General features: G+C 42.7%; 1 protein-coding gene across 1 annotated transcript; it reads left to right on the top strand.

Moving 5' to 3' along the window:
* Positions 1–2,486: 2,486 nt before the first annotated feature.
* LOC147477107 (F-box/FBD/LRR-repeat protein At1g78750-like) lies at positions 2,487–5,882 on the top strand. The gene is made up of 6 exons (XM_086585918.1): positions 2,487–2,572; positions 2,824–3,562; positions 4,220–4,387; positions 4,479–4,508; positions 4,617–4,763; positions 5,796–5,882. Exons 1-6 carry the CDS (start codon positions 2,487–2,489, stop codon positions 5,880–5,882), a joined length of 1,257 nt encoding a protein of 418 aa, XP_086442044.1.
* Positions 5,883–11,685: the final 5,803 nt, after the last annotated feature.

Genomic DNA, 11,685 nt, shown 5'->3' with positions numbered 1-11,685 from the left:
TCTGACCCATGCATCAATTTGTAACTTTGTGAAACATCTCTTAGAGAGACTGTAGAGCAAGCTCGGACACTAGCATAAATGTTTAGGTCTTCTATGCCCAAACCAATCACCCAAACGAAACGAATTCTTTAGGGGCTAAACTATCTCCAATAGAGTAAACTATTCTACTGTACAAATGATTTTGGAGGAACAAAGAGTCTCAAATGCACTTGTAAACTGAATTCAGGTCTGAATGTTTAGTTTTGTAAAATCAGCAAACGTTCTAATTTTAGAGTTAATTGAGTTTCGTTTATTACTAGTCCTTCAGACAATTTCAATTGTGAGCCACTACAAGTCCATAATTAACATTGTTCAATTCCTGCAGCATCCAACTCAAAACCAACTGGCAATGAGTAGAGCAACTCCAAGTACTTATATGTTATGATGATGCGTTAAAGTCCTAGTAACAGATTAATATCTCAACAGAAAAGAACTGAAACTGATATTACTTTTCCTTAAAAACAAAAAAATTACCTCGAGCAACCATGGTGACACTGTTAGAGCTCTCACATTACAAACTGCATTCAAATATCTAATCACACGTTTAGCATATTCATCCTTCTCCTTAGTGGAAATCAGTGCCGTCTCAAAATCTATCTCAACCAATATTTCTTTTTCCATGTCAATGTTAGCATTGACTAGAGAGGGAAAATACTCAATAGAGTAATCTCTACCCAAATGATCCTTCAACCTTAAAGATACAAGATTTGGTGCAAAGATTGTAATCTTACAATAAGCTTGCTTAACAAATTTGTCATAGCCATCACAACAGTTTTCTATCACCAAGTACTTTAGTTTGAGACTAGATATAATGAGGTTCTTCATCTTCTCCCTAAATCGACAATCCACAACAATTAACAATTCAAGAACAGGAGCACTTGAGAAGAGCTTACTAGTAAGTCCAACATCAACAATCGTTAAAAGGTAATGAAATGGAAGAAGGCAATGCTAAGGGAACATGACTCAAATCTCAACTTCAATACTGTCATTGACTTAGAAGTAAACATGCATAGAGGCAATGGAAGGGCATAAGTCAAATTAGAAGTTCTTGAACATTGCGACGTATTGAAGCACGTATCCATCCATGAATAAAGGCGCGTTGGTGGTAAACGACGCGTCTCATTGTAGAATAGACTAAAGTTCTGCATATAAGAGCTGTCGTGGTGAACGAATACCTGATCGACAAAATCCATAAAGCGGTCTTTATCTTTAGCTGTTTTCCTTCTGGATTCAAGAAACACAGTAGAGTTGAAATTAAGGGTTGGTATAGAAGTCCATAGATCTCTCCATCTTGTGGACAGAACACTAGTTTGCACCACTTGTTTCATATCGAGTAAAGCGAGGATTTCATGAAGAAGGTTGTTTGGTAAACTGCTGATTCTATCTCCATTGTTATCAGTCTTCAACTTCTTTGCTCTAGGAATTTGTATATTTTTTGATTTCATAGCTAAAAAAGTGAACAGAAAGAAAAATGCTCCAACTGTGGACGTTTAGTACTCCTATTTAAAGGATTGGGAATGATGTTGTAGAGAATTTCTTGTGGATGAGATTAACTAAGTGCGAGCCCGCCAATTTGTTCACACTGTTCACTTTTTTCCCGCCTTGGTCTTAGAAACTAGTGTTCTAAAGTTAACCAAGATCAAGGAACAAAATATCGCCGATATATCCGATATATTACCGATATATATTTTTTTTGGTACACCGATATTGATATATATCCACCGAATATTGAATTCTTTTTTTCCCAATATATATCAGAAATTCTGATATAACGATATATATATCAACCGATATATATGATATATCCGATATAAATTATTGACTTTGACCGATATTATTGATTTTGACCAAATATTGTTGACTTTGACCAATATATTATTGATATTTTCGATATAATAGACGATATTTCTAATATAATCAATAATATTTTCGATATATCAACATACAAAACAAAATTTTGACCGTCAAAAAAACTAAATATATCCGATATTTTTTATATATCCAATATATATCGGTTTTGAAAGTACATCAATATATTCACCGAATTTTGATATTTTGATCCTTGACCTAGATTACCTATAGAATATAGACCTTAGGGATGTTTTTATCCCTATCCATTAATATGGGTAAAAGTGTGAAAACTATCTTGGTAAATCAAAATATTTCATCAACACATCAACATATTGTGGATTTATTAAGCAAATGATCAAAATCGAGAAATCAACACTTTCTATGAAAACAATTAACAAACATTCCCCTAGCCCTTGAAATATATCAATGTCAAGTTGCCAACCTTAAAAATCTCGAGTTATGTCAAAATGCTGACACGAAACAAAGCTGAAAGTATCGACATACCAATTTTTAATTTTACCTATACACAAAGCGCGCGAAAGGTTAAAATAGTGAAAAATTGGCGGGTAATAATTTTCACATTCCCTATGCTTTAAATGCCAACAAGTTCATCACAATTCACAACAGTTTTGAGGGAAACTCAAAAGACAAGCCATGAAAATGGTGAAATCAAACTACTCACGTAACTCTAAAGCCAAGAAACTGAAGATCTCAACCAATGAAGATAGAATCAGCAGTTTACCAAACAACCTTATCCACGAAATCCTATCATTCCTTGATATGAAGCACGCAGCGCGAACTAGTATTTTATCGACAAGATGGAGAGATCTTTGGACTTCTATACCAACACTAAATTTCAACTCAACTGTGTTTCTTGAATCCACAAGAAAGACATCCAAAGATAAAGACCGGTTTATTGATTTTATCGATCAGGTATTCGTTCACCACGACAAGTCTAGTGTACAAACGTTCCGTTTTTTATAATGACTCACGTCATTTACCACCCAAGCGTGTTTATTCATGGGTTGTGGCTTTGGTACGACGTAATGTTCAAGAGCTGGTTATTGATATACCTGCTTCTTTGCATTATCTTCTTTCGGTCCCATTATGTCTGTTTAATTGCGCGTCGTTGACAGTATTGAAGTTGCAGTTTGAGAGACTTTATGTTCCATTAGCGTTACCTCATTTCATTTCGTTACCTCTTCTTCTAACTTTACATCTGAAATCAGTTAATTTTCTTGATGAGGATCTTACTAGTAAGCTCTTTTCGAGCTGTCCGGTTCTTGAATCTCTGGTCATTGTGGATTGTCGATTTGGGAAGATGAAGAAACTTATTATATCTGGTCTTAAACTGAAACACTTGATGATAGAAACCGGTCGCTATGAAAATTTAAGTTTCTACAAGCAGTTTTATTGTAAGATTACAATCTTTGCGCCGAATCTTGTATCTTTGAGGTTGAAGGATCATTTAGGTAGAGATTATGTTATTGAGGATCTTTCCTTTTTAGTGACTGCTGACATTGACATGGAAAATGAAATGATGGTTGAGATGGATCACTCTACAGCAATGATCCCAGCAGAGGTGAAGAATGAATATGCGGAATGCGTGGTGAGATGTTGGAAAGCAGTTTGTAATGTAAGGTCTCTAACAATAGCGCCATGGATGCTTGAGGTAAATTTATTCTAGTTGCTTTTAAGTAAAATTGTTGTGAGTGTATGTTAGTTCCACAGTTTTAAATCTGTACTTCTCAGATGTATGTGGCTCAAAAACTAAAATTATCTGAAGGACCAGTAACGGGCCAAGCTCAACTAGTGCTAAATCTAGATGTGCTATTTGACCTGCAGCAAACATTTGTGTCCTGAAACAATTGGCCCTGAAAACGTTCCACAACTGCACTTGAGCCCCCAACCCCACCCCCACAGAGTTTGCTGTACTGGAGAATGGAGATATTTGGACTAAAAAATTATGATTGTTCTGAGTGTAGTAGACTTAAATTTCTTTGGTAGACCGGCCTTTCTCTGTTTTAGGACCTAAGAGAATTATCACTTATTTGGATGCATTCAGTTCAGTTAAGAACTTCTGTTGTGTACTTGAGTTCAATTTATGACTCTAGGTCTCTAGGGCGATTAGTATCTTGATAAGATATAATCCCTTCCAATGTCCAGCAGGTGTACCAACTCATGTATAGGCCAAGATGTGAAAGCTAGGGTGCCCCTATCTAGCATCAATATGCTCTACTTGCATTTTCTATTTTCTGGCACTGATGAGGTTAGTGTTGTTATAACTTATAAGCAGGTTTCTAGCATTTATCTTTTTACTTTCTGCAAGGTTGTCTCAAATCCCCCTGTTGCGCTAGTGGAAGCCCTATCCCTGCAGTTTCGTAATTTGAAGCATCTGAAGCTTATAACATGGCTGTCTGGAGATTGCATCTGTGGAATAACATACCTGCTGAACATTTGCCCAAAGCTGGAATCTATCAACATCAACATAATTAAGGTACTGGCCTAGCTTTTAATTTTAGATCTTGCAGTATGGTCGTTGTCCGATATTATCTTACACTAACTTTGTTTTTACTATTTTCTTAAAGCGCGAAGTATATTCACACGACGGTGATAGGGTATGCACAATGTCTTCATGACCATAATTTTTTTATTTCTTTTATACTTCAAAGAGAACACACTAAAATGTACACTACTTATTCTGTCATTTTCCTTTTTCTATCAAGGGAATAATCCTTTCATCAATCACAAGCAAGTACGAGGGTACGGGGTTGACATTGCAATGCATGTATTACCTAAAGTATGTTGAGATTCAAGGTATTGTAGGATGCCCAAATGGATTGCATTTTCTGGAAATTTTGCTGAAAAAATGCGTTAGTATTGGCTTAAAATGCTTATTTTTGCTTCTAAGGAACGATTACCTAATAAAGAGAAAAAGTTAATGAGATTCATCGAGAGGCTACAAGAAGTTCCTCGGGCATCATCAAATAATGCCATCTTATTCCTTTGAATCCTTGATAGCAGACGTTTTGGATGTCACACTGGATTCCTGAAAGGTATAATTTTGGGGCATTTTTTGGTTTTTTGTTTTGGACCATACCAGAAGCTAATCTGTAAATGCCATATGCTGCAAGAAAATAATTTATACCAATGTAGAGTACTTAATTTTAAATTCGTGCGGTGTTGTGATGGCACCTATGGTCACATAAGGTAACTTTTGTAAATCAAATTGTTCTCCAATCAAGTAGTTCACCTTTGTGGTAAGCCTCTCCTTATTTTAGTTTTCCATTTTATCAGTGTTATTTTGTTATATCTGACGTTTAAAAGTAAATCAGGCGAAACATGAAAAACATTTTCCTACTTCGCTTAGGGTTTAGAGCTAGCCTCATTTCCCGTTTCTTCTTTGTTCTTGTTGACCATTTTCCAGCCAATTACTTATCTCACATAGCAAAAAACAAAAAATGATAGGTAAGAAAGCTTAATAGCTCCTTGTATGTTATAGTCAGAATTTCCATATTCCCTATGAAATTTCACACTGCAGGGATGGGCAGAGTTTTTGTAGTATACATGAAATGATTGTGGCAACCCACCTCATCATAATATCATATGCAGCAGTAGCAAACCACTTTGAGGCTCACTGCATTACAATAATGTGGCCAAGGCCCCTCTGCAATCAGAAATGTACAAAGCTTGAATGTACAATCTACCATTATAGGTTATAGGTTATATGTCAGGAAAATTAAGGGTCTACATTAACATGATTTGTTGTCAAATTTTAATGTTTCCTATGTATATTTTTTAATGGATTTTGTACTAGTAAACTTAACGGAGTTGAATTATTGGGAAGTACCAGATACTGAATTGCCACGTATCACTTCAAGGTAGTGAATTTCATGTTTTTTTAGATGTATCAGTGGACTAAAGTTACTGTAAATTTTGTGAAGAATGATCTGGTACAGGAGGAGACGACTATCTATGTTCAGACTGATTGATTGTGCACATAGGAACATACAGTGGAACTTTTCCTCACTTTCAAGAGCTTTCATTATTAATTTACCACTAAGAAGTTCCCCATACCCTCCCTACCTAGCTCTTCCGGTCTCCCCATCAAAGTTATTCTGAAGGGTGGAGAAAATTTTCTCTGCGTGCTCCAATCCTCCGATCTCATGAAATTTTCTACTAAAACTTGGGGTTTCCTGTGCTAGACCCCCATGAGCAATCAGACACCCTTCTGCAATAAGCTATTGCAAGTACATATCAAACTGCGCAACATTATTTCTCCATATTCTCTTTAGCACACTTCCTTAACTTTCTGAATTTTGACAGGTACTTACCATAATACGTCAAGTTAAGGTATGTATCTATGGAGTGTCGGGTTTATATTTGCCTTGTTCTGGCTGCCCTTTTTTTTTTTGAGAGTATTTGTTTTTTAATGAATGACCACATCTGTGTAGTCAACTCTCCATTTCGATGTATCTTATGCAGAGCAGCAAATGACAGGTAAAACCAAATATTTTTTGCCGTACTCATTGTTACAATTCTGTTCGTTGATAGCTCCGGTAATCTCACCAGAGTATGCAAGAAAAGGTGTGTGAATGTATCCCCCAGGCCCAGTACAAGGATATGCAGTGGTAGCATTCCACTCAGCTGGGATAGCGTCAGAGCAGATTTGTTTTTATCAATTAAGGGCAAATAAATGTTAGAAACCTTATTTGAGAATCTTTAAATGACCATATGTTAAAAATCTTCATTCCAGGGTGTAAAGGTGTGATTTGGTTTTCCCTTACAAACAGTCTTTTGGGGACTGGAAATAGGTAATTGGATGAGACCGAGTTCGACTTGAGAGCGAACTGCCTACGTATCTTACTCTGGGTTCCAAGGGGGAGAGTAGAATCAGGTCTGCCGTAGTTCATAGGAGAGGTATTTATAGAGATTGAGAGTGTATCCTTGCTCTCCTCGTGTAAAGGATGTCCTAAACGAGGGGTGGAGATTAGGATCACATGTGAGAACTGTTCTCATAGGTCTGCTGTAATGATGTGGAGTGGCAGTCTGTACACGTAGCTTGCGGCCGTGGTCAGTGACTGATGGTCAAGATATGTACAAGTACACCTTTGGTCATGATTGCTTATGGATAGGGGGTCTGTGTCGCCTCCTAGCGTAGTTCGCATGATATTGCGATAAATGCCATAAGCGTTCTCATCGGCTCATGGATGCGACTGCGTGTCCATAGGTCGATGTGTTATTTCCACCATGTTGCCGCGTGTTGGATAGAGAATATCACTCCCCTACACAGCCCCCTCTCAGTAGGTTGTGATAACGACCTGCTGAGAGAGATCGGGTAGTGCGTGGACTATGTGAGAGGTGGAAATCTCCCACGATCCGTGGGGAACGGCTCGTGTTAACCATGTGAGCTAGTGGGTGCGAACGTGTGACGCGGTGCAAAGACGACGGACGTGGATCCGGAAACGGCGATTAGAGGAAAAGCGTGGCGCCCGTTTTTCGGGATGTGAAAAAGACGTGATTGGTTGGGAGTCGGTAGGCAGCTAGGGCTAGGTGTAATCATGATGCCTTGGAAACCGGAGGGGCGGTTGCTCAAAAATTTTACTTTTGCTCTGGCTGAGACTTCATTTTGGTCGCCTTGATGCGGTAAAGATTTAACTTCATTACCGCATTATCCTTCAAAGTTAGTTCTCCGCCATTTTGAACCTCTTCTTCTTGTTTGGTGCTAAGCCTCCGTGTTAGAGTTGTTAGGATATTTGTTAGATACTAGTAGCTAGATTTGTTAGGTTTAGAAGAGAAAATGTCGACTGATGACACTTTCGATCTAATGAGGTTCGCGGAAGTGTCTCTTGGTTGGGATGATGAAGGTGATGAGAAAGATGAGTCTGTGTGTGGGATGGGTGAGAGTGATGATGAAGGCGAGGCGGCTGAGGGGGTTGGCAGTGAGGAAGATGTGGCCCGATCTGCGTCTGTAGCTGCTGAAGCTAGCACTTCAGGTCGCGGTGAGGGGTCGTCGTCTTCTAGCGGTCCGCCGCCTAGGGTTGTGGATAGACATGCTGTGAGGGCGTTCCCCTATCTGAGAAAGAAATATGGGATAACCATCAGCGATCTGGAGATCCATGAGCCTGATCGGAACGCTCTGGTTTTTAGCGAGAGGTATACCCCACCACATAATGGGGTGATCATCTGTGAGGGACAACTGAGGGCGCACATGACGATACCGATCTCCAAGCTGGTTTGCGAGTTCTGAATCATTTGCGGGCAAGCGCTGTTTCGTTTTGGGGAACACGTGGCGACTATTTAAGGTTTTTGATCTCTTGAACGCCAGTGGTGAGTACCGGATCGAGGTCGCTGATGTGATCGAGCATTACCTCGTAAAGCGATCTAGGTCGCTGAACTTTAGCCTGCAAACACGAGCTACGTTGTCGGGCGTTCTGGACGGTAAGAGTAACGAGTCGTGGGACAAACGACCGCTGCTCTTTGTAGGACGCTACTGTGCTAGCGGGTTCAGCGTGAACCATAAAGTGTGCAACTTTACTGGTGGGTGGCCGCGCGTTGTCTGATTAGGTTAACTTGGTTTTGTTAAACTTTTACTGAATTTGTTGTCTTGTTGGTTATGCAGATATCCGCCTGAAAAAGGAGTCAAGTCGACAAGTGATCGAGAAGTTCGCTTGCTTGTCGAGAGAGGAAAAACAGGCTAAGCTACCAGAAGTTGCGTATTTCTTTAAAGAGCGCGGAGGACCTGCCATCCGGGAAAAAAGAGTAGAGAAGAAGGCCCGAGCGCGGGGTAACTTGGGTGGGACTACGTCGAAGGCAGCTGTGATGGAGAAGCGTAAGAGTGATCTGGTGACACGGGAAGACAGGCAACGGGGCCGACTGGGATGAAGCGACCCATTTGGAAGTCTTGGCCGGGCTTCCGGTCCGGAGCGGGAAGGGGCGAGGACGCCTTCGACCGGATGACGCTCTCTTTGACATCGAGTATCGACTGCGAAAGGCTGCGCCGGGGGATCGACCGCGACCGGGTGATGAAGTGCGAACTGGGGGAAGGGCGGCTTGCAACCCGAGGGCAAGGCCGATGCCCGACTTCAGCGTCCTAGGTGAGGACGCCCCGAAAGTTGCCCCGGAGGTCGCTCGACCCAGGGTTGTTGGAGATCCCTCTGGCAAGATGAAGGGAAAGGTTGGCGCAAGAGAGACTGGTAAGGGGCAGTTGAGTACTGGGAAGGACGAGCTGGAGCGCAACCTGATGTACGTTGATGAGGTATCTGGGAAGAAACGTTATGTGAGGAGGAGGTCCGCAACTACAAGTCCGCCCTCTATAGCCGCTTGTTCGTTAGAGGGGATGACCCTGGACGGTGACAGGAAAGACTTGGATGCGAAGGAGCTGGAGTCGAACCTGAGGGGGATGGACAAGGCGCTGTGCCTGGTAAGTGTCTTTTGCGCTTCTTCTTGACTGTGTTATTGCGCTAAATGCTGTTGTTTGATAATGATTTGATATATGGTGCGATCGCGATCATCACCGGTCATTGGATACCGAAAGTTTGAAGAAGCGGCCTTGCAGAGCCTGAAGTTGGAGAAGGCGGATGTTGAGTCGCTAAAGGGATGGTGATTCAAACCGGGCGAAGCGTGCAAGAGGCGAAAAAAGGCCGAATGGATCTTATTGAGGCCTCGGCTCACCTACTCGACTCGAGAAGACCTCTGCGGTGAACGAGTTGACCGAGTTGAAGCATGAGGTGGAGGCGTTGAGGGGCCAACTAGCCGCCGCGAACGCTTATGGTGAACGCTGTAAGACTTCCACTCTGCAAGCCAAAGAGGCCTATCTCGCCATCCGTGCTGAGGTGGAGGAGCTGGAAAGGAAGATGGACGACCTGCAAGAGGAGCGGAACGCCGGGGCCGGGCGAAGCTCGAAAGTGGCTGGCCGCCAAAAAGAGGCCGCCTCGTTCTCAGTAGGTCGTGCCACCCTCCCTCACTGGTTTGATGAGTGAGCAACTTCAGGGGTCCAGCGATCTCCCTATGGTTGGTGCTGATGCAGCTGTGGCGTCCTCCGGTGGTCCAAGCTCCGTGTCTGTTTTGAATGTTGTTCTTGGAGAAGGCTTAGGCGACGATGTTTAGGATATTTGTTTATTTCGTGTTGTTGTAATGGGCCTCTGGCCGTAAACAATAGAGCTGGTTTTCTGGGTTGACCTGGGCAGCTCGCTTTTTTTTCTTTGTTTATTGATTATGATACTTGACGTTTAATTATGCTGGATTTCCTGAGTATTCTCAGCAGTACGGTTAATCTGTGAAATGGGGCGTCCTTGTTGTTTTTAGGTCGCTCCCTGTTTGAATGTGAATCTTTTCGCTCTTTCGTTTTATGCCTTGCCTTGTGTATGAGAAGAATGTTTGTATTTGTAAACGTGTGCCTGCTATTATGAACTGAATGATTCAGGTCCTTCATATCGATGAGGACGCCGGACGTTCTGTATTTTGGCGGCGGCCCGATCGCGCATTGCGCGTGCACGCTGTCGGAATGTGGGCGGTCAGGGGGTGTGAAATGATGGCTGCCAGGTTGGCTGGCGTTTGGTGTCTCGATGCCATAATGGTGTGCCTTGGGAAGAGACGTTTCGTAAGTTTAAATACAACCGGTATGTGGAGAACAACGACATTTGCTTTTTCTTGTCCTTCATATTGCGGCTGCTCTTCTTCCTACCTGCTTCGGCTTCTCTGTTCTTTCCCTTTACTCAGGTGCGTTTTTCTAGCTTTCGTTTAGATTGTGTCGTGGAAACTACTGGTTTGCTCTGAGCGTCTCTATTTTGTTTCCTGTGTGTAGCTTTTCGTTATGGCTCGGTGTGTACCATACGTCAGAGGAGAAGGGAGTGTAAGAGCGAGTTCCCCTCTGCTCATGGAGGAGATGGAGTTCCGTCCTCATGTGCATGGGGACCGCGGGAAGAGGAAAGCTGTTGTGTCTGATGGTAAGAAGAAGAGCAAACGATCCAAGGGGTCGGGTCGCTCGACGGGTGGAATTGTTTTCAGGTCGCCGCAGCGAGCGGAATGCTCCCATCGCGCTGCTGATGGAGGCGACGATCTGGGGCAAGGTCGTCCCGTCGCTAGTGAGAATTCGCTCCCTCGCGTCGGGGACGTAGGGAGTGAGTTCTACTACGTTGGGAGGACGGGGAAGAAGCGTGCTGTGAAACGTTCTGATTGCAGCTTCTACTCGGCGCCCATAGTGACTAGTTTGCTGAAGGGGATTGTGTTAGATGGGGACCGAGCTGAGGTCGAAGATGAAGACATGGACACGCTGCTGGGGACTATGGATATGGCGAGTTGTTTGGTAAGTATTTCTCTATCAGCTTTGTTGCTTTGTGTCTTTAAGTGATTCTGATTAGGACTCTGTCCTTGTAGTTTTCTGGCTGGGTATGATAAACTTAAGGCCGGTGCAACGCGGTTGATATCGACATGTCAACTCGGGTCGAGGATGATTTTGCGAGCACGGGGGCCGACAAGAGGAAACTGGAAGCGATGACTGCGAAGCACCGTGCTGCGGAGGATGAGAACGCTAGACTGGTCGCTGCGATGGTTGAGCTGCAGATGGAAGTGGCGGAAGTCACTGAGTATGCTAAGCGATGTCAGCGGGTTGCTCGCAAAGCTCAAAGCGTGTATACTACGGCCTGTAGTGAGTATGCCAAGCTGGACGAGAAGTATTGTCAGCTGACTAAGGCAGATGGGGCTCATGGGACGGGTATGCGTGTTGTTCTGCGAGCTGCGAGGCATGTTCCCTCAACCAGTGCTGCTCCTCAGGACAAACATGTGGTTGATGCT

The sequence above is a fragment of the Coptis chinensis genome, chromosome 9, assembly GCF_015680905.1.
Source record: "Coptis chinensis isolate HL-2020 chromosome 9, ASM1568090v1, whole genome shotgun sequence".
Lineage (NCBI taxonomy): Eukaryota > Viridiplantae > Streptophyta > Magnoliopsida > Ranunculales > Ranunculaceae > Coptis > Coptis chinensis.
This window is presented reverse-complemented; position numbering and strand designations above follow the sequence as displayed.

What these genes read in the sequence shown, in the direction of transcription:
- LOC147477107 (XM_086585918.1), top strand. Translation starts at nt 2,487, where the DNA reads ATGCCAACAAGTTCATCACAATTCACAACAGTTTTGAGGGAAACTCAA. An exon ending in GGTGAAATCAAACTACTCAC is followed by an intron (nt 2,573 to 2,823) that starts GTAACTCTAAAG and finishes TTTATCGATCAG; the next exon opens with GTATTCGTTCACCACGACAA. An exon ending in AAATTTTGCTGAAAAAATGC is followed by an intron (nt 4,764 to 5,795) that starts GTTAGTATTGGC and finishes ATGTTTTTTTAG; the next exon opens with ATGTATCAGTGGACTAAAGT.